The sequence below is a fragment of the Pagrus major genome, chromosome 17 (assembly GCF_040436345.1).
Source record: "Pagrus major chromosome 17, Pma_NU_1.0".
NCBI lineage: Eukaryota > Metazoa > Chordata > Actinopteri > Spariformes > Sparidae > Pagrus > Pagrus major.
In genome coordinates, this window is record NC_133231.1 from 26124382 (window position 1) to 26150431 (window position 26050).

Below are 26050 nucleotides of genomic sequence, written 5' to 3' on the forward strand. Positions count from 1 at the left end.
TGATGTGTAGGTAGCAGATATGAGCGAGTGTGTGTGTGTGTGTGTGTGTGTGTGTGTGTGTGTGTGTGTGTGTGTGTGTGATGAGAGAGAAACTTTGACTTTTAAAATCCCTTCAGTGCATCGTTCACATAGCAAAGACACGACAGCACTGTTGAAGCTTTGAGGCTTTTAAGTGAGAGGACAACGCAACAGCCAGTACTTGTTATCATTGCCATCATCATCATCGTCGTCACAATCATCGTCATCACAATCATCGTCATTGTCCACATCAACAGAGTGGAAGAGACTGAGGACAGACTCAAAGAGACAGTTTGTCACAGCCGTGTGTTTCTGTCGTTTGCCCCCTGACTCTGTGTTTATGTGGCGTCAGTGTGTGTTTTGTGTGTCTGTAAATAACATTTCTCGTGTGTTTGGAGTCTCACCTGCCTCAAAGTCTTCATCCAGACTACCTCCCCAAATGGCTGAGATAAAAAAAAAAAAAAGTATTTTCCATTGATCTGGTTTAAACTGATGTAACTTCCTCATTAGTGGCACCGAAGGCTGTTTAATCTGTAAATGTGACAGTGTGAGCTCTACACATGCACATTTCTATAATTAAGTGTTGGCCCAGATTTCATGATGACTCAGGGCTCTACACATTTAATCACTGCCTCCAGATTTGGGATAAAAACGGAGACTGATTAAGTGAAAGGCTTTAACTTTTCTCACTTTTGTTGTGTATTTAGTTTTGGTTTTAGTTGCCCAGGTTTTGAGATCTTTAACCCAAATAAAATGGAGTTGAGTGCAATTCTAAAGGTGTAATATGTAAGATAGTTTATTGTTTATCTCATTGCCTCATCTACATCATCAAATACTGACACTCTGGGTTGGTAGATCAGGCCGTCTACCAACCAAAGCGTCAGTATTTGATGACTGTTTTCTCCAGAATCACTTTTTGCATCTATCCACAGAACACAATGTCAACCATACTCACAGAGATGTTTTCCTCACAATCCAGTTCAATTTGTTTTAACGCTTTGAGCACCACAAACTTTCAAATTTAATTTTTCTTCATTTTATTTGAGTGTTGGCAGAAATCTCAGGTCAGGGCGTGCCTGAAACAAACAAGATTGTACAAAGTGTCGCCGTTTTTTCCATTTCATCTAAACCAGCCCGGCGTGGCAGGGATTTGCATTCCCACCACAGCTGGACTACCTGCCTGTAGGTGTGTCTTTAACCAGTGACGCTCTAGTCCCGAAGAATCACAGCTAACAAAGTGGCTCCACTAATTCAGTTACAAACATGTTTAATTTCCTATAACTTCTTCACAATGAAAGCCCCCCCATTATTCAGTCATTTAAAGCTTTTATTGTGAAGCAGCATTACAGGAAACATTGCATTTTCACCAGCAGGAACTAAACATGACTCCCAAAACACATGAAAGTGCACACGACGAGACAGTAAAACACAGCAGATGTTTGAATGTGCAAACAGGATGAGAAAAACCAAAGAGATTCTGTCAGAAGCTGCCAAAAAAAGTACTGAGCGCTCTCAGGTTTCCTGCACAGACATGAGTCGACTATCGATCTGCAACACACACTTGTTCGAGGGGGAGACGGGCGGCTCTGCTCAACTCGGCGCGGTAAAACTGGTGATGGAAACTCATACCTGTTCTAAAAGGCCAAAGTTGAAAGCTGGCTGCAAAGTCTGCCATTATAAAGAGGATCAAGACCAGCTCAGAAAATGTTGGTACTGTTCTTTGTTTTCTACAAACCACAGATGTGGTCAATTTGTATGTTTCATCAACATTTTTATACAATACATTTCATATCATGTTCAGATTACATTTATATGAGCTGAGTTTCGTGTCACAAGGAGGAGATGATGGTGGTGCCAATGTTTAAGATGACAATATTCGTCAAACCACTGGCTACTTCCAAAGACGTGGGACATTTTCAGCTGTGTTTGTGGCGGCAGAACAAGGTACGCCGAAACATGATCATTCCCAAATAACACTCACTGAGTAGTTTTGGTGCCAAAAGCTAACCAGACCATAAGCACAGCATTGTCACAACATGAATTTGAAAATTGGACATAAAGACGCGTAAAGTTTCAACATAGGAAACGTAACATTTCAACATATTGTACTGGTAACACTTATTCTGGCTATTGGGTTTATAAAACGCAATTAATTGTGCAAATGTCGACAACATAACACACTGACTCTTTGGGATGGCGGCCGACATACAATCCCAAAGCGTCCTTTTTTGATGAGTATGTAATGAGACTCAAAAATCTACTTTTCTTACAAATAGCACCTTTAAATGACCTCCAATCTGGTGTTTAGAACAATCTGGATATATTTTGTCTGAGACTTGAGACTTAAGATTGTAAGAACATTAAAATCTTACATAATGTCAAGAAGGTTATCATAATCTATAGATTGTACATGAAATTAGCCGCTTGACTAAGAAATATAAACCATACTTGGAAGCTGAGAACCATTTAGCAAAAGTTGTGATATTTTCCCTCACGTATGGAATCAGACTCAGTCAGATGTTATAAATGTGCCTCTTTGTGACATACAGTCTTTATATAGGGTGCAGAAGAGTTTCCCATACGTCTGAGCCTGTATCCCAAAATGCGTCTTTAAGATCCCCCGGAAAAAAACACCTCTCTCCTCCACCATCTGACCGCTGCCATTTGTGCATTGTGTGTGTCCGGCATGACTGCTCTCGTCATTTTCCCCTTTGATTGGCCTTCACACAATGTAATCAGTGTTGCAGCTGTCTGAAAAGGCCTCTTGTGCAGTATCTGAGCAATGCCGATCACCCCGATGCGTCCACAACTTTGCTTTTAGTTCCATTCAGGCTCTGTGACAAACGGCAAACTGTCTGGTGAGCATGTGTCAAGCCACTTGATTTACTTCTTTGTTTGACTGCACTGGCCCTTTTCTGAATGTCGCCTCCGTCTTGTATGGCCTTACTGTATTGGTAAAAATTGCCATGGCCGTAAGCTTGAAATTCTAATGTACAGACAGTCCGAAAGAATCGGCCCACTGTGTGTGTGAGCCATTTGATGTACTTCCAATACACAAAAGCTGACTTATTCTTTAATTTTCTGTTTTGTGAACTTGGATGAAATGATTGACTGGACAATCAATCAAAATGATCTTTGGGTCTAACTGCACAAATTCAGTCGACTCTCAATTTATCCAGAAAAAAATTAGAACTAACATATTTTCTATTTCTAAATGTGGAAGAGAGATCCAGGCGAGTACGTCTCAGGAAATCGCCATGTGGTTTGAGTCATATTGTTAGCGAGTGATGTGCTTTTAACTAGGTATAACTCAGTGTGCTGGACCCCTGAACTGTAGCCAATCCATTAAGACAAAGATCTCTTGATCCCTTTCTTTAAATCCTCCACCATGGCTGATTAAATGTAGCCGATTTTCACGCCTGTGCTGTGGAGGCCGTGAGGCCTGAATGGCTCCTCACAGCGCGACCACAGTGTGCTGTCACTCCAACAGCCTGAGGAGGAAAGAGAAGATCACCAGCAGGCTGAACAGAGCTGAACAGAGGAAGGTATATGGTTAGATACTAGTGTCCAGATATTTTCAGACTGTGTGCAGTGTGGACTGTGGGTCACATGTTTTCTCCACAGAATCAAGTGTGGCTGTAAGTTTGCTCCAGAACAGATCAAAATATGAGTCCGTACTGCCTCAAAAGAATCAAATACCTGAAGTTGGAGTTGAGTTGGGTTGTTTTTTTCTTTTTTCATGTGTTTTAAGTAGCCTGCGAGGGAACCAGGCAAATCTGCAGAGCTCATGTTTTATCACTGAATTAGTTAGGGTTGAAGCTAAAATTAAAATATAATGGAGCCTTTTTTCTTTTTTTAGAGCGAGCAGGGAGCGATTTAAGTTGAGGTGAGCGCGGCACGATACTGAGCCGAGCAGCCTGCAGAGGAGCAGAGGGAACGAAACAGCTCCGTTAGCAAGGAGAGGAAGTTCTCACCTCTACACTCCACTCATCAAGCTCACGCTCTGGTGGGAGCGTGATGACATTTCATTATCAGGATTACAGGATGAAAGGAGAGATCATAGCGATACAAGCTAGTACTAAAAACTGACAATGTAAGTAAGTATACAAGGAGCTTCTAAATTCAGACCCACAGTCACCAGAATAAAATGTTTGCCTGCAAAACACAGACACGTTCATATTTATGTCAAAGGCCATGTTTATGACCTGACTGCCATATCAGTGTGACTGTGTTTCAACATTTGTAAGTGTGACAGCACTGGCTATTAGAAAGTCTGCAGCCATGTTTGTGGCACCAAAAAACTGATAATTCTGACAAAATGCCAAAACCGGATATATTTTTTACAAGACAATGGGACATTTCTTACTGTGTTTGTGGCAAGAAAACCAGGTACTTTGAGCCAAAACCAGATCTTTTCCTCGCCCTAATCAAGTGGTTATTGTGCCTGAACTTAACCAGACCATAAGCACAGTGTTACAACATGAAATTGAAATTTGAACCTAAAAAACATAAAGTTGCAACATATCCTTGGAGTGCAACGACTGGCTTGCAGATCCATTTCTACTGTGCTTTCAGTCCAGAAATAAAATAAAATAAAAATGCTTATGTCACCACTACATTATCCATGGTTTTAGCCATGGTTTCTACAGTAAATACTGCTGTGGTAAGAGAGAAATCTGATGACTGACCTGGAGTGCTGGATGAATACGGATAGATTTTCAAAAAGAACACTATGAATAGTATCAAAGGGATGTTGTTTTTTTCAAACCCTAACTCGTGGGTGGAGGATTAAAAGACTTTAGTTTTGCATAATTTTATAGTATTGCTTTGATTAAGGCACCATTATGAACTCTGATGTTTTTGACAATTTCACCGACTTTTATAATGGTTCTCACAATGCGCTGACCTTTCTCACCTCCCCAATCTTTGTTTCATAAGCCGTTTCAAAGGAAAATAACCCAATTACAGCCAAATCCAGTAAATTCCTTCCCCCAGATCAGTCCAAACAAAGCATTACTTATGCATCACTTGACTCCCAATACGTGACCCTTCGGACAACAAACTGGCCTCCGCACTCCCTCCCCCCCTCCCTCCCTGCTCCAGAAGGGTGTTAAGACCTGTCCCTACCCTCCCCAGGGAATGCTGGGAAAGGAAGGCCTCCACATCTGTCCAAAGCCTCGGGGAGAGAGACAGAGGGAAAGAGACGGACAGAAACATTCCTGCATCCGCGAGAAAGACAGGGAGAAAGCAAGAAAGCAGAAAGAAAGAAAGAAACAGAAAGAAAGAAAGAAAGAAAGAAAGAAAGAAAGAAAGAAAGAAAGAAAGAAAGAAAGAAAGAAAGAAAGACAGACAGACAGAAGCAGGTGACCAACAGAAAAAAGAGAAAGAAAAGAAAAGAAAAAGGAAAAAGTGAGGGCTGTTATCGCTGACAGAGAGAATTTGAAAGGAGACGTGGAGAAAATGAAAGAGTCATTTAAGGAGGGAGAGATTTTGTGAATGAGAGATGGATCTTGTCTCCTTATGAAGCCATCCATCACTCCTTCAATAGCCCAGTGGGCAGAGGGAGGGCAGCAGGCACCCCGGGCCCTCCTTCAAAAGGCCGGGAGGAGAGGAGGGAGGAGAGGAGGACGGCTGCAATGTGCTGGTGGAGCTGTGATCTTTACCTCCCTCCCTCCTGTGAAGTCAGCAGGGAAAGTGATTAGGCCTGCCTCTCTCCTCCTCCTCCTCCTCCTTCTCAGCCTCCTTCCCTCCATTTTTCCCTCTGATGCAGATTGTAACAGTTTTGGGCCTCTCCATGAGGCCAGCAGCTGATTTCTTCACCTCACTAATGTACTTCTGATGCACGCTTTCTTTACTCAATACACAGCTGATACACCTGCAAAACACAATGTAACAAACCACTCACCCCTCTCTCTCTCCTTCCTGTCATGTCACCACCAAAATAAAATGTTTAAATGTGTGTTTGATTTGACTTTTCTAATTGTTGGGTTACATCAACATGTTTTGCTTGATTCAGAAAATCACTTCCATGATTAATCGCAGAATGTACTTGCACACTCACAACAATTTCCATCCGTTCAACCTCCATCAGGTATATGGACAAGCATCACAACAGCTCAGTATACACAGTAAACATCGATGCTGCTTTGATTATCCAGAGGACCACAGAAATAAGTCCAACTCGTTGAGCAAACACACATGCTCGTAATATAGGACTACATTTTTCCATTAAAACATCTGTCAGAAAAGCTGAGATTCATACACAATCTGCAAGTATAAAGGATATTACACATAGTACTAATGGCGATTTAGAAATGCATAAGAACTCTGCCAATTGTATTGTGTTGAACATGTAATGATTTTGTCACGATTACAGTGAAAGTAATGAAGCTAAAATGTAATGAAAAATGTAAAAACAGTTTAATCATTAACAGAGCATTGCAGGGACATCCAACAGCTGCACTGGATGGCATTTGAGTGTACAGGTGTAGCTAATAAAGTGGATTTATTTTTTTCATCCAAACAATAGGATTGAAAGCATATAGGGGCATAATTATTATTATTATTTTTTTTTATTTTATTTTAATATACGTTATTCAAGAATGCCCTCACTGAATGTGTATTAATTTAACCCAACAAATATAAGCTGTAAGTACCTGAATGAGTCCTAAAAGGTAAAATATTAGATCAGAGTCAAATAAATGATATTGTAAAATGAATAATAAATGATATGCCATCATATTAAGCAAGAGTTTAATCTTTTAAATCCCCCAAATGTAAAACAACTGAATGAATCCACAACTAAGTGGATTAAAAATACACCTAGTTTCTATTTCTAACATCCCAACAATTCAATCTGCTTCATCTCCAGCGGCGTGAGCAGCGTTGATACAGAAATGAGATGTAAACACACTTTCACACCGGGGTGTGACAAGTGTGAGATGTTGTTGACCCCTGTCTGTCCCCCCTCTCGTTCTGTTAAGGTCCCTTAACGTTAAGGTCACAACCTAGCAGTTTTATTGGCCCTCTAAAGTCATCAGTGCATTGGGATTGGATGAAAGCCCTCTAATGGAGTCGGTAATTGGTCCAGTTTATCAGTTTATTAGGTGCTCTGGCTGTGGGAACAGCTTTGACGTATAAAGTAAAGTATACATCATTAGCAAAGGAGTGGCAACGCAGAATTAGCAACATGTCGTTTGGGAAAACGGTTTGTGAAGAAATATTTTTCGAAGGTTTTTATCTTTTTTAAAAATGTTGCATCTCAGTTTAGGTATAAAACAATCCAGGAACCAATAAAAACAGTCGGACATCAACTATTTAATTTCAGAAAATCACATGAAATAAAACTCCTGACACATCTTGTTTTTTTTTAGTTATCATTTTCCTTATTAATCAATTTGTTGTCCGTGCACACGACTCTTTGCCACTTTTCTTAAACCTGCAAATGAAATCACCAACTTAAGCTGTCATCGAGATATATTGTGTCCTATTTGTTGTCTGGTGCTCGGAGGAGTGACAGGCCGTCAAAGGCTCCGTCCACGACCTCCAGTAAAGAGGAAAGCTTTGGTCTTTGGTCTTTTCTCTCCGGTTCCCCATTATCTGTGTGACCCGTCCCCTTAAAACACTTTGGACGAGTGAAAGGTCCTGACTCTGCACTGAGCTCTGCCGTAGATGTCAAACTTTGCTATTCAACCTGCACGCTCATGCACCCCCTCCCCACCCCCCCACCCACTGTAGGAAGAGGAAGCACAAACACACACAGAAACCTGCAAACACACAAAAACAGAAACAGAGACAGAAACACTCATGATATGCACGAGATATAGATTTGAGGATTGATTCTTCTGCACACACTTCATGAATGCATTGAAATTTCAGGACAGGAACCCAGTTCTGGATGAGCTGTCAACAAAGAAGAGGGAAACAACTGTATAAAAGCACCCCTCCCCCCCGAACCCACGGACTCCTTTCTCCCACTGACCACTGTTCAGGATTGCCCCCTCACCCCTGTGACCCCCCCATTGGGCCCTTTCACTCCGCGACAATGGCTGCCGGGGGCCGTGTTATTTGAGGCACTAAAGAGCCATCCCACCCGCCCGCCCCCAGGACAATGCCCACCCCCACTGAGAGCTTTCTTCCCCTCACCTCCCTAATGACAGGTTTCATCCTCTCTGCCCTGACCCCCAGGAGGGGCTGCGGCTCCCGGCCCGGCCCACCGCCTTTCTGCCCGCTGACCTGCTCCGCCAACAGGCCCGCCTCCCGCTCACTAATACACATACACACACTTTCACTCTCTCACACGGACTGTATGCACGGAAGGAGCAGTGATGGCAAGTAACTAAGTACATTTACTCAACTACAGTAGTCTTAAGTACAATTTTACTGAAGTATTTCCATTTTGTTATACATTTCAGAGGTATATATTGTAGTTTATCCTCCATAATTTTTATGCAACTGGTTAATTTACATAAATAAACGTTTACATAAAAAAATATAGATAAAATACAAAACAACACAATGTCACGTTTTATAGAAATCAAGCAGTAGCCTATGACACGTAGAAATGTGGATGAATCAGTGGTTTGCAGAAACATTAACTCCAGACATTTCCTCCTGGCGACAGGTCGGGGTAAAACACCAAAATCACAAAATAACACAAACAAACGAACCCGTCGAGGCAGCAGAAAGACCAGCAACTTCCATTTCCAGCAAGGTTTTTGAAGAGAGCGCTGCAGCTGTAAATAAGGGCTGTGATAGCAAGGTAAAGTGGTAAAGTGATAGTATTCTAAATATAACGTACATTTAACCCATTAACTGCCTGCTCAGTAGATGGCTAAATTATGATTTGCTGCTGCCCTCATCCACAGCAGTACATCACTTAGCTTGCATGCCAGCACTCCTGTCTGACCTCATACAACCCCACTTAAAATCCAGACTAACCCTTTAATCTTTGGGGGCATGTGCACTCCACACACTCACATTTCTGCATGAAGCGCACACCGCAGATTACAGCAATTGTAAGACTGACGTAGCGGTTGTTGTTTCCCATTTGACAGATGCAATGTGAGTCTGCTGAAGTTTCACATAGGAACACACAGCAGCCTGTTCACCTCATTTAACCCCCCTCACACACAGCTTATAGCTGCTGACAGATGAAAACCACCTCCTCTCTTCTACCTGTTTTTCTCAAATGACCCCATGCCTTCCAAACACCCAGGGCTTCATGAAACATACTCAGCACATCCACAGCCTCGCAAACTCCAAATTCAAGTCAGTAAAAACACTTAAAATTCAGTTGGACATTCCTCCTCGACAGCTGCTTTATTCTCTCGGACTGCGTGTTAAAGGAAACCTCTAAGTCATCACTTACAAGTTGTCACTCTCAGGGTAAAAGACGTTAGTGGCCATTCATTATCTCAGCCCGGAGCAGCGCAACACCTTTCCACACAGGGGAAATCAATCTCTCTGCTCTTATGTAACGTCTCTCTTTGTGATGATGATATATCACTGTCAAAGAGTCCAGCATGTACTGGCTAGTCTAGCAATTAAGCGTGTGGAAGCTTAATTACTCGAGCCAGGGAAGAGGACTTTCTGTAGTGGATTAATGACCGAGAAGGAGTCGGTCATTTTCATTCAGCTGTAATCTAGACGGAGACGCGAGAGGGAAACTTTCTTCCTGTCCAGTCCATTCCTGATGTATACTTCCTTACTCATCCCGGTCCCATGACTTTAAATCATGACCCCATTTTAATCCTGAGTAATTATTTCCTTTGTTCAGCATTACAGAGCCTCTACTCATGGGAACATGTGTGGGCCTACATACAATAGGCAGAGCTTGTAGATGTCAAAGTGAATTTGTACGGAGCAGATTACTATACATCATGATTCCATACAGAGACAGCTGCTGTTAATAAAATAACTGTCAGATGATAAATACAGTAAGTATAACCTTTCATTCAAAAGAAATGGGTGCTCACTGGCCAATATGTGAGGACTGTAGTTGCACTGGGCAGCACAACCTGCAAGTAGGTTTGGAACGAGAATATTTTAACTTGTCACGCTGGAGCAGATAAGGTGGACACAACTGCAGTAGACGGCAGGATCAAGGAAACACAAGTAACAGGCAATCACAACCGCAGGATCAGGGAAACTCATCAGATGACTGGACAAAGACTTAACTAAAGACTGGACTTACAAATAAGTATGAACATTTTTTCTTTATGTTTATCTCAGCTCATAGCGCCAGTATGCGTCGAACAAACCTCTCTTTTTAAAAAGGCATCAAACCAAGAAACGAGTGTTCAACCTGCTCATCAAGAACCTAAATTATTGCCTCCGAAGCCTAAATGAACCCGAGACTTTTAGTCGTTGTTGACAGAGAAACACTTTAAAGGGAGAGAAGAGGCGAGTGAGTGGCGGCGGGAGTGTCGCTGCTGCCGGGCGCTGAGCTGGAGAGAGGGCGAGAAAAGCAGCCACTGTGCAGCGGTGACGTGAAGGCGACAGGGTGTGACAGGATGAGCCATCAGACTGCAGGGCGCACAAGTAGCAATCTTTCACTTTCTCACACACACATATACACCAATCAGACAGATCAGAGGTCAGAACCACCTTCTCATAAGTCGCCCTTTAGAAAGAGTTTATAAGCTGTAACTTATTGGCTTTAATCGTGGTTAATAGATCAGTTATCAGCCATCAGGCTTACAAGGTTGCAAATAATCCCCTCTAATGATGTCCATCCTTTCTGTTTTGAGATCATGTAGTTATGAGTGTTGCTTAAGATTTTGCTCCAGACCATGTGAAGCCATTGTGCAGACAGCAAGTGGTCATATGGAGCAATCAGTCAAGGGGATCAGTCACAACCTGGCAACACAAAGGATGGTCTTGTTAATGGCTTATAGTGTGTAAGGACGGTTGGGCCATGGTGGAGGTATGCGCTCTACTGAGCGCCATTCTAGATTTACATGTCATACAGTGGAAGGCATGTGTACAAGCTAACATAAATAGTTTAGTGAAAGATATAACACATACACATTTTTCATGCAAACCTGAGCACAATTGGACTTATTAGACTTTTATTACACCAACCGAATTGCCTCGATACTACCGAATATCGTAAAATGGCAATTTCAATACCCAAGGAGTTAATCTCATCAGTGTCAGTGAGTCAATAAGCATGCAACACGCCTGTTGTGCCACGATCTAATAGTGCTGGTGACTGGCTGTCTGGAGGCATGCAGGAAAAACCCTACAGTAGCATACACCCAGAGACCGAGCTCGTCACACGTATGTGTAATATAATTTCTTGTTAAAACGGATTTTGTAAAAGTGGTATCGTTCAGGAACCGTTATCGAAGTCAAGGTTTTGGTATCAGTATCAACATTTTTTTTAGTGACAGACACAAGCATGCACACTCCTGTATAAAGCTGGATTTCTACCACCTGGAGCATCTGTGCTCCATTACAAATACCTGCTGCACATAAATACACCTCCGCCTCAACATGAGATCAGTGTGATCGTTTTCTCATCAGAAACATCTGATTTCTGCGTTTGAATCCACCTGCCGACACTGAGAGCGCTGAAACGGCTTCGGCTTGGACATCAAAACCTTCCCCAGGGTGTCAGCGGGTTCACTGAACCGTTCTCTATAGCATTTGACAGTTTTGTCGCTGAGCCGGAGGTTAGACTGATTACCAAGGTTAGCGTTCACATGTTCAGACGAATGCTGTAATACAAGGAACAACTTCCAAAGAGTCAATACAGTATCTGTTAATGTATTAATGCACAAATACATACGGAGCTCCTGTAGGTTGATGAGCTCAACACAACCTGTGGGGTAAGTATGCTTGGTATAATTATACAGGTGACACTCATCTGGCAGCTGTACTAATAAAAAGGCCTTTCAGGTGCTTATACTTGTGGGTCATGGAGGTTCATATACTGTAGCTGCATGGCACCACTGCCACGTTTTATACCCACGTCTCCACCCGACTCGCCTACAACTACACACACGCACGCCTCACTGCTTGTCCAGTGCTCCTCCCTGGGGGGTCACAGAGGCAAAGGAGGGAGGGATTTCACGCTTGACCTTCCCCTCACAGCTTTGTGAGCCCTCACTACCGCCTTGATTCTCTTGACCTACTTGGTCATCCCGGAGCAAGCCACTTATAATACCTACATCTCACCCAGTAGCACGCTCTGTCTCTCTCTCTCTCTCTCTCTCTCTCTCTCATACACACAAATACACATCTGTCTCACACATCTGTCGGAGGGTTTCTCCCTCTGCACGGCTCTTTGGCGGTGGCCTCTGACTGTGACTGCTGCAAAAGTTTAGAGATAAAGGTTTAATCCTTTAGTGTCAAATATTGAATTTGACCTCTCTTTGAATTCTGGGAAATGCATCGCTGTGGCTTCTCCAATCCCTTTGTTTGTTTTTTAAATCCAAATCTCTCAGGATCTCTGGTTTGTTTTCACATGGGCGGAGGGCTGCAACGTTCACATCAACTTATATGGGGATGACTTCCTTTGTAAACACATGCTGTCCCTGTATTCAGTGCTGCATTTGAAATGTAAGGACCTTTTGTCTGTGGTGATAACTGGGTGGGCGCCATGATCAACTAGAACATTTACACTAAATAAGCACAAAGTGTGATAGATGATTCAACATGTGCTCTGCCGCTGAGACTCCACTGTTCACGTTTTTTGTAAAGCTTTGGGGATTCCCCTCCTCTTCCTCATCCACTCTCACCCTCCCTCACCCTCCCAGAGGAGGTGGATGGAGCGCCGGCAGCACACAGCAGCATCCCCCTGTATCTCCCCCCATCGAGCACCACTTAAGGCCTCCTGTCTCACACTGCAGCCCCGCCGGTAGTTGGGAACCATTTTCTACTCAGATGAGCGCAAACAAAGACATGCATGTGCAGGACCGAGGGAAGAGGCAGGCAGGAGGAGGAGGAGGAGGAGGAGGAGGAGGAGGAGGCCGTTGGTGTGTTTGGTAAACAGCGAGAGAGCCGCAGGGAGCGGCTACTCGGGAGGAGAGGAAGAGGGGAAGGGGAAGTGGAGGAGAGGGAACACGAGAAGGGGGACAGAAGGGAACCGTACACTGAGGTATGACTGAGTCGGAAGCCGGTAACGAGTGGAGTAAAGGAAATTGCAGGGGCTTCCATGTCACAATCCGCAGATAGGCTGATCTCAAAGGAAAGGGGCGGCACACCTGGCACTGAACAAACACATATGTATACACAGACACACAGCTTGAACTAAGTCAGTCAGTCAAGATGTTTATATGGCGCAAAATCACAACATTGCCTTTACAATCTGTACAGTGAACCACATCCTCGGTCCTTACACCCTCAATTCACGCGAGGAAAAACTCCCCAGAAAAAAACCCTTTTAGCCTCATGTACATGGTGCTCACGTATGCATCCTCCTGAACATACAATGTAAACCATCAGACACACTCAGCATTCATGAGGGCATCGCTCCTGCCGTCACAAACACACTCCAGAGAAAGTGTGCACGTCCCTTAATGACCCTTCTTAAGCTCTTCAGTGTTACCCCGAGCCTCGCCCTATTCTGAGGATACGAGGGTCGAACCCAAAGATGACAAAGTCTTCATATCAAAGCCCACACACTCCCAGTTGACCCAGCTCTTCCCCCTGACCCTGTTGTTTTATTTGAGCCCTAATAACTCTCCTAATTAAAGCCCCTTCCTATTATTTTTTCCCTCTACTCCCCTGTAAAAGGCCTGGGTTTCAAAGCGCTAATAAAATAAACTGAAGGGGGCCCATTTCTTTATTTGTATGTGTGTGAAGAGTGTGTGGGAGAGGGAGGCAGGGAAAGGAGGGGGGGAGCTGGAAGGACAGAGGTTTTAGGTTCAGAGGGGGGTAAAAGAAACAGAGGTCAGTGGAAACAAAGGAGCGTGAGACCCCGGGGTCAAGCTGCCTGGTGTCCACAGTCACCGGGCTGGCGTTGTTGCAGAGCGAATGGCCCCTCTTGTATAATCGCCGGGGTACGTTTTGTCCACGAGCATAGGATAGAATATATCACGGCGCTGCTGACAGATGAACAATAGATCACGTTTTGTGGAAGTCCGAGTGGAGCCTTCGCAGCTCCTTTGAGTCGGCTGGTACATCTGGAAGAGCCCAGATTAACCCTGCGTTTACTGGCGTCGCGTATGGCCGACCCCTCTGACCCGAGCTGCAGCTTCAACAATATCGCTTATGGGTTAATATAGGACTCAAAGACGCCCTATGGAGGGGACGTCAGTGAATCATCCTCTTAGAAACGCATGGGATACAATCAACACAAAAGTGGTTCGTGTTGTTGGAAGATTACAAACGACTGACTTTTTTCATTCGTCTTGTTTCATAGAAAATGAAACAAGACTGAAGCCCCTTTCATACAGGCAGTCTTCTTCTTCTTCTTCTTCTTCTTCTTCTTCAGACCCAAAAAAGAAAATGTCCCTGAATGTATCTGCATGTGTGAATAGTTAAAATTCCCTAGCAATGACCAAAAGATTCGCCTAAGTTCATACTTGACAAGGGCTAGCTCAAAGTTCACGTTTCTTCTGTATTACTTTTAGCAATAATAAAGTACTCTAATGCATTACTGATAAGAATTCAGTAGTATTATTACATTTACAGTGTCATCTAACGCGTTACCAGCCAACATTGTTGCCTCGGGTCCATGATGTCCCATATAGCATCAAAATATGTCATATTCAGCATACAATAGCTGTGTCTCTATTCAGAAATTCAAACTGAGCATTGTTAAATGAGAAATTTCCTTGCACCACGAGGCGCCACTACCATCGCCTCGCAACCTTGACAGTATTGGGGTCAGTTGCTTTTTAAATACTTGTATCGTTAGCTGTTCCAGTGACTTGAAACCCCATACTTACATTTATAAGTGTATTCAGCTGCTGTTTTCCTCCATGTATCCACCAAAACTGTCTTTTGGGCAAACAAATCCAGCCGTCACCAGTGTGCATTGAATCTTGGGATATAGTGGGCCGCAAAGGATACAGTATAACAGTTGGATCTTTCATGGCACGGGACAGGAAGGCCGCATTTGAAATGGGACGGACTTGTTGCGCCGCATTCTGTTTCAAATGCAGGGCCCGAATTGATTCACAGTTATTGAATAGTGCTCAAGAAATTAATCTGAAAGCCAAAAATGTCAACTCCATGGTGGCGCTGGAAGAAAAGTCAGTAGGATTTCATAGGATTCATCCTCTGGGGATCATGAATGTCTGTGCAAAACTTCATGGTGATCCGTCTTGTAGCTGTTGAGATATTTCAGACTGGACCACAGTAGTGGACTGACTGACACTGCCACCCTGACGTGCCGCTGGCATCACTGAAAACTGAGAAACAATAACTAACACAAACGTTTATGTGTGTCATCTGAATCTGGGTACAGCAGGTGCAAAGTGACACCGTAGCCGCGGGAGAAAACCTGGTGCCAATCAATTCTTTTTTATGATATTCGAAGCTGGGCCATAAAGGTGCTCAATCTCTGTTAACTCTGCCTTCGGTTTTATGATGATAAACATGTCGGAGTGGAGGTTTACGAGCGGGGCTGGGTCTCTTCTGCAGCAACTATAAAAGCAGCTATGTGAATATCATATGCTTCATGTGTCGGCTGCACGGCCCCTGTGTGCTGTCTGTCATTCAAATCCCACCAAATATTCTTAAGGCTGGTGTTTGAATAACTTACAACCTCTTGACTGAAAACATCAGCACTGAGTAATACCCAGGGGGAGAAGCAATAACATAATATGGTGATATGATAATAGCTTCAGGCTGTGTGTGAGATATAAACATGATCATACAGGCTATAGGGGGTTAAGTGAATGTAATCCTCATTGAGACACAGTGCTATAGAAGGAGCGAAAAGGGAGGCAGAGAAAGTCATGTGTCAGGGTTCAGCCATGAGCAACTGGGAGCCCTGGAGAGGCTGATGGGAGATTTGGGGGAATCATTACGCCAAGAGAGGGAACACGGAGCAAGTTCAGCTCAGCTACACACCAGACGGGCTGTTTAAAGTGTTGAATGAAAGTTGATAAGAGGTCAAAAGAAGTTTATGGGAAGGGGGCTCAAGGTAAAGGGTAACTAGCTGGGTAATAGCTTGCACAGAAAATGAAGTGATTGACAGCTCAGTGGAGACGGAGGGGGGTGCTATAAGAATGAGGAACAGGTTCAAAGCTAGCGAGCAGGACTGGGAAGATCACAGAGGTTGAGCAAAAAAGGGGTTGAGAGGGAGTTGAGAGAGGGAGCCCAGAGAGAAGGCCTTGAAAGAGCCTTATCTGTGACCCATCTGTCTTGACATGCACACTCCTCTGGTTAGTGCCCTGGAGGGGAGGGAAGGGAAGGGAAGGGGAGCTGCATGCGTGTCAGTAACTGAGTGCGCAGGGCTTAGGGCTAAGGCCTTGGCCTGTGCACTCTGGCCCAAAAACCAGCCTAACCAGCCCCATGCTTTAACACCCCCAGGAAAAACATCATGACTTACTGCCGGGATCATGTGATTGACTGAGCGGTGCAGGGAGAACAAAAAAACACATTAACAAAAAAAGGGCTGTCACACATCAGTGAAGATACAGATGTTACTTTCTTTGACAATTCAATTTTTCACCGTGGCTGTCAGCTGAGTTTGTCACACCTTCAGCAGCGTCTCCTTTCTTTTTGGTCATTTTGGGGAAAGACACAGGAAAGTCAGCTGAACTGCAACAGGCCAGTCTGATGACCTCGTGTGTGTTCAGGGACTTTTCTGACTTGCAAACGGATGTTTGAGATGAAATACAATTCATATGGGTGACTTTCACTTTTGCCAAAGTAATATTTAACATGATATCTTTACTTTTACTCAAGTATGACTTTAAGGCACTTGTTACGAACTTCATTAGATGCAAGGGAGGGGAAGGGAATTACAACCTGCTACCTACAGTTGCTGACACGTTTTGCTGACACTTGAAGCTCCTAAAAGTCATTTTCAAATCACCTTTTTCAGCAGTTGTTGGAAATCCTTCCTCCTTCCTTAGGAGAGTAAAATGATTGACCGATCAGTTAGAATTAATATTTCATCTATCACTTATTTCTCCAGAGTGGAATTAACCTCTTGACGCTCAGTAGTTGACAGACTGATCCGCTGAAAGGTCCACTGTGTCAGATTTAGTGGCATCTACAGATCTTCAGAGCCAGTGTGTGGTTTGTCCTCTCTGGGCTGCTGTAGAAACATGGTGGTGCAACATGGCTGCCACCTTGGAAGAGCACCCGCTCCCTCTGTGGATATAAAAGGCTCATTCTAAGGTGACAGCAACGCGACAACTCGTAGTTTCAGGTGAATGTACACTAATGAAAAAATAATTAATTTCATGATTGTGAAAATAATTCGACTCTAAAACAAATTGTCGGCATGTTTATATGTGTGTTGATCAAAGAGTTGTGTTATCTGTTACGCTTCAAATACAGTTAAGATTTACCTCTGGTTCTCTATCTTGTTTCCTGACAGTGCACAAAAAATCATTAGATTTTCAGCCTGTTTCTGCCACACACACACACACACACACACACACACACACACTCACACACACACACACACACAAATCTAACTTAAAATTGCATTTCTCAGAATAACATTTCAGCTGTGACTTGGAGTCAGTTTGTGAGGCCTTTTAGTGTCCACGGCGAATATCAATCAGTCCGAGTTGCTCTGCATCAAATCCAACCTCCTAAGATGTTTTTGACTTTACTTGCATGTACGGCACACCTGGGAGATTTACCCTAATGAATACCTGATGTGGTGAAGCAGTTAATTCCGCCTATAAAATAACTCCCTTCCTTCTTCCTGTGGGCCCCGGCTGTTGTTTATCAAACGAGGTAACGTCCTGTCATGTGACCCCTCCTCCCTCCCAGCAACCCACCTGTGTGGACTTTTCTCTTAATCCCCCTCCAGCATCCCCCCCTTTCTTTTTTTTTTAGCTGTGCGCTTTGAATACTTAGACTACTGAGTGTAACTAATTCTCCCACACAAGGATATTGTCTTCTCCCTATCTCTGCTTTTGTCCTTCCCTTTCAAGCTGGCTATTCACTGATTTCATTAGTTGGCGGTGTGGTGTGAGAGAGTTGGCGAAGGAGGGGGGGGGCTTTCCAATTAAAAGGCCTTAATAGCCTATTACCATCACCTTAAGTTCAACTCTGTTTTTTTTAACAACATGAAACCAGCTAAAGATTAATCACCAGACCAGCGTGGGAGCTTTTAAAAGCCATTCTGTGATTAATAAACTTTAATTAGGACTGATGATTTTGAGCTTCTGTAGTAGTTTGCAACATAAAGTTCCAATATTACTGGGTGAAAATTCCCTTCATGACAATTTATTTCTATTGTGCAATGACATCAGTTTTAGCATTAAAGACAGTAAAAAGTAATGACTGTTGTTTTAGTGGGGGTTAAAATTAAATGTGTTTAACAGGCTGCCTTCCCTGCACACATGCTGCACAGATCCTGCAGCTGACCAGGGGGCCTGAAGACGAAGCCAGTCCCCAGGGATGACCAAACCACCCTTTCTCAGACACCCATTTGTCGTACCCACCCCCTCCTCCCTCCCGATGGATGACCCTGCAACCAGCAGGGGTCAGCTGCGCAGAAGGAGCCCCCCCGCACCCCAGGCCCTCGGTCCGGAGCCGCAGCGTAAATCAGCGGCTGTTTCATCGCGGGAACCCTGCCCTGCCCGGGGTCTCAGCCCAGCCTGGCACCATCTGTCCCCGGGCTCTGACGCAGGAGCAGCGCTGCCAAGGTGGGTTCCCACTGACCTGCTGCACCCTCCGGGCCATATGGGCCAGACCTGGGACCGGAGACAGATCCATCATACTGGAGTCTGGACACAGTAGAACAGGCTCGGTGGACATCCACTGTAAATCTACTCTGAATGAGCTGATACAGGGGACAAATTAAAGGTGGACAAATTATTTTAAAGGTGGAAAAATGTAATTAAAGTTGAGATAATTAATTTTAAAATGATAATTTTTAATTAGTAAAATGCAATCCATTACATCAACACCACAAGTGCACTAACAGCAAGAAGGATCATCACATTTCGGACACAATGCCTATAATAACTGCTATATGTAAGTCAATATTAAGCCAAAACTAATATTCATTTGCAACTATTACATCAAACTGCATTATTCATTGGATGATTGGCCATCCATTAGGGCGGCCTGGTAAGTAGGATGTATGTACTCTACTGTATTTCACTACACCTGAGTATTTCATGCTACTTTATACCTCTACTCCACTACAATTCAGCAGGAAATATTGTCATATTTACTCCAATATATTTACCTGATAGTGTACTGGTTACTTTTTAGATTAATATTTTACAAAAAACATATGATAATGATGTAGAATACATTGTTCTGGTTGCGGCCCTGTGCTATGTTTTAGTTAGTTGTCTGTAGGTTGTGAGCGACTTCAAAAAATACTGATCCTTCCTCTAAACTTCTCAGATAGTTTCATTTAAAACTGTTTAAAATTTCCCAATATTCCATATTGTAGCAGTACTGTTGTTTGACATAAGTACTACAAAAGTGGAAGATTACTTGTAGAGTACTCATGTAAGCATTTCTATTGGTTGAAATAATATATATCGCTGATTACGCTGTTTTATTTTTGTGAGGTAAGATGTTCTTTAAATATGTAGGATCCCTTATTATGAAGTATTTTTATAATCTGAGGACAGAGGGACAGTGTCAAATATGGGAACTTGTGATCCTTGTACCATTTTGCACATTAACAATAAAATGGGTGTTTGCTTTTGGCCCATGGCCCACCATTAAAATTCAGGGGAAACAAGTTTGTGCACTCCATGTTTATAATAACTTTTCTCAAAGGGTTCAAACCAAACTTAAGCGGTGTCTCCTCCTGATTAGGCTGTAATTGCACAGCTATGGGCTACATTCGAATTCTTGCTTTTATTGCCAGAAGGAGTTGAGTAGATTGCTTTGTTGACATATATTTAAGTGAAAGTAAAATTACTGATCTTAAAAAAGAAAAATCTGGTTAATTAGAGCACTGGCAATTCCACCTCTGGCTAAAACAAGTCACGATCTATTAAGGTGACCTGACCGACCCTGTTATTTTGCTGTATAACTGCCACATACTAAATAGTTGATGTACTACTCACACATGTAAAACAGTCCAACCTTTAAAGTGCAAGACAAGTCTCTGCACTCCACCTCATCACCCTTGACGACTTTGACGTCTTTTCCCTCTCCATCATAACAGCACCTGGAATTGTGACACGTAAATCTTATCAGCAGAGACAGTCTGCGGGTCCCCGGGCAGAACAGCCCGGCTTATTGCCTTCTCCCACAGCCCCGACCTTGCTGCTTGCCCCCTTAGGCCTGGCTCTAATGGGCGAGCAGGGGTCATAAAGTGCTTGTGTTACTGTTTTCCTTTTCCCAAACCAGTGACACCAGTTGTTCACCCTCCTCACCGGGGCCTTTTGTGAGGCCTGACAAGCTGTCAGTTCGAGGCGGAGGAGAGTTGTAGGAGACGAAACGCATTACCTTGAGCTGACACCACACTCCGCTGAAGGCCTGTCTTTATGAGCTAACAATAACTTTGAATAGCTTTGCAGCACAGCATTAAAAGTTTGCTGCGGCTCTGCGGTGTGTGTTTGGTTTGTTGCATCGAATCTGGACGTATCTCGCAAAATAATGTCTGGAGCAGATTCATCTGGCAGATGAATGATAATTGGGGTAAAGGATCGTTGTTTGTGAAGACTCCCACATACAGTTTTGATGTATACATGTTGTCTTATCGCTCTCACAGGCTTGAGGAGTGATTTTTGGCCGTCATCAGGGTTGAGGGTAGGGCAAGAAGACCTTCACAGTGACACATACAACCCCAAGACAAAAATAGACACACGCCCACCCACATACACGTACATGTACACACAGTAAAGAGTGTGTCACGCTGAGAACAGGCGCAAACTACTGAACATTTTGTACTTTTGTCCTCTGGTTTGCTCAACTGAGAAGCTGAAATTACTATCATCTAATAACTATAATTGAGCAATAACAGAATCACAGGATAATTGTATCAAAGATTTTTTGTTACAGTTGATTACAGACTCTACTTGTACACCTATTTGTGTGTCCTCTGTGTTTTTAATTAAAACATTAGATACTGGATTTATGTTTAGATTTTTGAGTTGATTAAATATATTGGCTGGTTCAATTTCTCTCAAATTAATCCCGAGATGCACCGATGTACATTATTTTTTCCATTAATTTGTTTTTTAGAAAGATTGCATTTACAATCATGAGGAGAAAATACAAACTGACTGGAAACTTGATGTTGGACTTAAAGGAGAATAATGAAGACATCTGAGTTCAGTTTGTCATGTAATTTGTGCACATGCTGCCCTCGTGTGTTCAGCCAGAGGAACTGACATCATCCTGTCTAGCACAGGCATCTCCTGTCAATTACATTAGAGATCACTGTCGAACATCACTAAAATCGATTCTGACATGAAGCACAACTTAAAATGCTATTCTATACTAGCATAATGATGTTAAGTGAATATTTGGGCCTTATAGATGGATGTTGGTGAAATTATATTTGAGACATTTAACCAACAGTATGACAGGCCTGTAGAATACATACAAGACTTGTTCAGGGTTACTTGAAGACACCAAGAAGGGATTTTACTAAATGTACAGCTTTTAAGAGTAAAATTCAAGCACTTTTTAAGCACTTTCAAGGCACCTAAACCAACAATTTTAGACTCATCACATCTAAAGTGTTACTATAAATGCAATTGAGAAAAATAAAGTTTACAGAATTCCTTTATACCTACATCAATCTATGTATGTTGTCACTTGGTTGATTATTCCAGCTGTTCATATTAACTCTCAGAGAGTGTTTTGATTTTGATTATTTAATTCTTGATCATTTCAAACCCAAGAGACAAGGACAGGAGTTTTACCGACAATAACTGACAAAAGTCCTTACTTCAGCTGATGGGATTGCAGTTTTTCTTCTGTATTGTATTCACTGAACAGCAGTGTGGCACCAGTGCAAAATACCTGCAACCACCTGTCCTGAAAAGGATATTATATCTGTGTAACTGCACAAAATGTACCTCTAAAACACACTGCTGATTAAATGTTTACAATTAATGTTTTATTAAACCAAGAATGCATAAATAAAAATCAAAATAGCTCCACCACAGCTATGTAAAATTATACAGGAAACATTGATCTCCAGAATTCACCTGCATTGTTCACATTTCAGTCCAACAGTAGAAGTACAACTGCTTCATAGTCCAACACTTTACTCTCGCCCGGCCTTCAGTTTCTCCTCCATCGTGTGATCTCCCTTGGAGCCTCCCATGCAGGGTGGACTCTTAACCAGGGTGGGGTTGCTCCCCCACTGCTCAGGAGTCTTTGCCTGGATGGCCAGTGCATGAACACAGCTACTCAACTCCTCCTTCAGAGCCTCATTAACCAGGCGGTGGCGCTTTATCAACGGCAGACCCTCAAACAGGGAGCTGACAACCAGGACACGGAAATGGGATTCTGAGCCGGGGGGCACAGCATGCATGTGGCTTTCATTGTGGACCTCCAAGTGGTCCGGCTTAAGTGAGTCGGTCAGTTTGGTTCTGATAGCCCTCTCAACGGGCCGGCTCGGGTCTGGGTCCATGTGTGGTCTGAAGTGGGCCAGAGGCCGGCTTAAGGCAAGACTGGTAGTGATGGGCCGAGCACAGCGGAGGACACTGGGAAGCATCAGAGGTTGTGGCAGGAGACCACCTATGAAAGTCAGAGGGGTAAAAATACAGGTGACGTGGTATTTAATGATGCAAGAGATATTCATGTTCTAGTCAGCATTTTTATTTAATAACAAGCTTTGAGGTGTTTTAACACAGTCTCCAAGGACTATATTGGAGTTACTCAACTGTTACACAACAGCAGCAATTAACAGCTGGTTGTATTTCTAATGTTAGCTGGGTACAACTTGTCTTTTGAATAAGTGATGAGTTCATCTCTCCCTATCCCGATTTAGTATGACAGCATAGTTTTCATGTCATGATGTCAGCAAGTTAGAGTACTAGTAGGGATTCTTCACACCAAAATGTTTAGTTAAGTGGATCAGGGACAGTATCAGCAAGACATCACCACTGAGAGGTTCACAACTGGACCTCCATGATGGAGACAGATGTGTCTGTGGAAGGATGTTGATGCCACTGCAAAGCCTCTAAAGTTATCAAATACATTACAGCTGTAACTTTAACCTGCCACACGCACAAGTATTTAACCTAGTAGCTAACTGGCCCCAGTTGGAGCAGGTCCATGGAGATGCTCACGTTTTCAGTAACTATTACAGCTGCATGTAAGTCCACTCACGGTGATGCCTTCACGGGGTCAGTTTTGTTGATAGCTGTCATAGCTAACTAAACATTTAAGCTAAACTTTAGCTAATTCTCTGCTTGTTTGCTAGCATTAGCGGTTAGCTTTCATAATAAACGTCACGCAGTGTGTAAAAAAACAGACAATTTAACGGAGTTTCTAGACAGAAAAGCTAAAAGCTAACATAAAACACTAGTCTGTGCTTAATAACAGGCGGTGAAACTAACGTGTTTAGTGGATTTTTGCTAACTAGCTCCTCACCTTGCGAACGAAGTGAAGTTACGTCCCTGTCACCGTTACGCAAAGCTCACCGGAAGTGCTAGCAGAGCATGGGTATTGTAGTTTTTGGACGTTTTGTAGTCCTGTCGCAGCATCCCTGACAGCTGCAGGCTTTTAACTTATTTCTCTTTTAACTTATGACTCTCATGTCCTTTATAAACGTGAAACAATATTGATAGACAGAAATAAATGACAAAAAGTGACTTTTCGTATTTTTTCCACTTGTTTATTCGTCATGGTTCTTTGTTATCCATTGTGATTCCGGAGGGTCAGTTGCACAGTGCGGTGCAAACCCAATCAGAAATCAACAATGAGAAAATATAAGAAAAAATCTCACACACCTTTAAACAGAACTGATGTTGTCACATTTAGGCTAACTATGATTCATAACCGGTATTTAACATTGATGTATTTACTTATATTTCATTCTCATTTACAAAATACACAAAATCAAAGACGACATACATCATTGTTCATTTACACTTCTTCTTTTTTTTTCTTTTTTTTAATAACTTTTGTTTTCTATTCATGGTTCCACAAACAGTTGCTATACTTACAAACAATCAACTACAGTTTCTACAGCACAGTACAATGACAAAGGTGATAAATTCTTTGTTACATTTAATTAATGGCAATGCAATCTTATTGACAAAAGCTTCAAGACTTAGGGTTGTTTTAGAGAGTACACACGAATGTCAGCTGTTTAAAAGTCCAGTGTCATTATTAAGCCAACACTCAGCATTTTTAGTGGACATGGCCAGCATATAGTAATGTGCTCCAATTCCCAATAGCTTCAGAGAAGAGAATAAGAGGCAAATACCCAAACACTTATTGCTTTGTTAACTTTTTGCACTCACGATTGACTGTTGCTCAGGCAACTTGTTTATACAAAAAAACCCTGTAACATAAGCTTATAGATATGTATCTACGTGAGACACTTTTGACTTGGACGTAGCCTGAACTGAGTCACTGAGACAGGTTAGCGCTTTAACAGCATTCCATGTTGGACAAATACAACAGTTATCTTGACATCGTTGTTCTTAATTTCATGGGTGATACAGGACAACATACAGAGAATAGGACTGCTGACGCTTAGCTTTTATATTTGTACAGTTAATGTGCATTTATATACTATCAATGTGCTTTTATGAGAGAATCTGGGCAAATTTTGCTTTTCTGGCTTGCTGGCCATTTTGGCTTCTGAAGCCATTATTTCTTGCAGTGATTTAAACAAGAGCACCCGGGCTCTTAAAGACAGGTTCTCAGGTGAGTTGTGAAAAAGTCTTCACTGACATAACAAGTCCAGTTGCTCTGGTTTCACACGATCGATGGCTGAAAACCTACAACGACTGACTGCAAATTTCCAGGGGTCAAAAGGTTTGAAGAACTATCTTATTAGATACATTATAAGTACTTTTATTTACATATATTCATATCTATAACAGAGAATTGATGGTGTAATGTGTAAACTCAGGCCATACAAAATATTTGGCAATAATTAATGAGAGATGGCACACTCATAGATCATGGGTCAGATGTCAAATTTGGAGTCGGTGTGAGACGGAGGAAGGGAAACGTAAGGGGCAGGTCATCAAAGCTCCAAGCACCTATGTTCACAACTGCACTCGTGTTCACAATCTTGTCATTTGGTAGGTTTTGGTCTTTGTGCTCTTGCTAAACCTTGGTCTTCATTAAATCTCTAGCAAGGCTGCATCAGAATTTGTCTTGAAGAGCTCAAGGCATTCACAATTGTGCATGTACTACAGTGTACATTTAGTGCAATGGGTTGTCTATTTATTCAACTGTCTTTGAGTCTACGTATGGCTGCTATCCTACAAAATGGCAGTTTGGACGAAAACTTTTTTTTTTTTTGTTAATCCGACATGTTAATGATTGTTTTGGGTTTTTTTTACCATGCAATTGTGAACATATCACCCTTGCTTTTCAAGCTCAGGGGGAATGTGGCCTTAATTTTCGCCGACACTCTGTGCTGTTACCAATGTGGGGTATATGACAATCAGCCCTTGGCAGTGAGTTCTCTACGGTGAAGCTCATGTTATATCTAGCTACATTTGTATAATAAAGCACAAGTAAACACAAGGTCCCAGTGCACTCCAAATCCATTCGCTCAATCGCAGAATAATCTTTTAAAACTGCAATCAGTCCTCACTGTTCGACATGTTATGTGCCCCAGAGTCATACACACCCCAAATTAGGAAAAATTAAAATAGAACAACTTTGCTTGTAATCTAGTATTTTCCAACAATATTGATGCTAAACTCTTCAGGCTGTCTTTATCCAAGCGCAAAAAAAAAAAAAAAACAGGTCCACTATGTTATCA

At 42.6% G+C, this 26050-nt stretch overlaps 1 protein-coding gene across 2 annotated transcripts; it reads right to left on the minus strand.

Annotated features, from left to right (window-relative positions):
• Positions 1–22185: 22185 nt before the first annotated feature.
• On the minus strand, positions 22186–23753 carry bola1 (bolA family member 1). Of its 2 annotated transcripts, none has more exons than XM_073485496.1 (2): positions 23692–23753; positions 22186–22833 (listed from the first exon to the last, which is right to left on the minus strand). In XM_073485496.1, exon 2 carries the CDS (start codon positions 22808–22810, stop codon positions 22358–22360), a length of 453 nt encoding a protein of 150 aa, XP_073341597.1. In that variant the 5' UTR covers positions 22811–22833; positions 23692–23753; the 3' UTR covers positions 22186–22357. The 2 variants fall into 2 exon arrangements, with proteins under 2 accessions (XP_073341597.1, XP_073341598.1); XM_073485497.1 differs by lacking the exon at positions 23692–23753 and adding an exon at positions 23388–23582.
• Positions 23754–26050: the final 2297 nt, after the last annotated feature.

Excerpts from the sequence above, each read along its gene's own strand:
- bola1 (XM_073485496.1), bottom strand. The coding sequence starts at position 22,810 with ATGCTTCCCAGTGTCCTCCGCTGTGCTCGGCCCATCACTACCAGTCTT.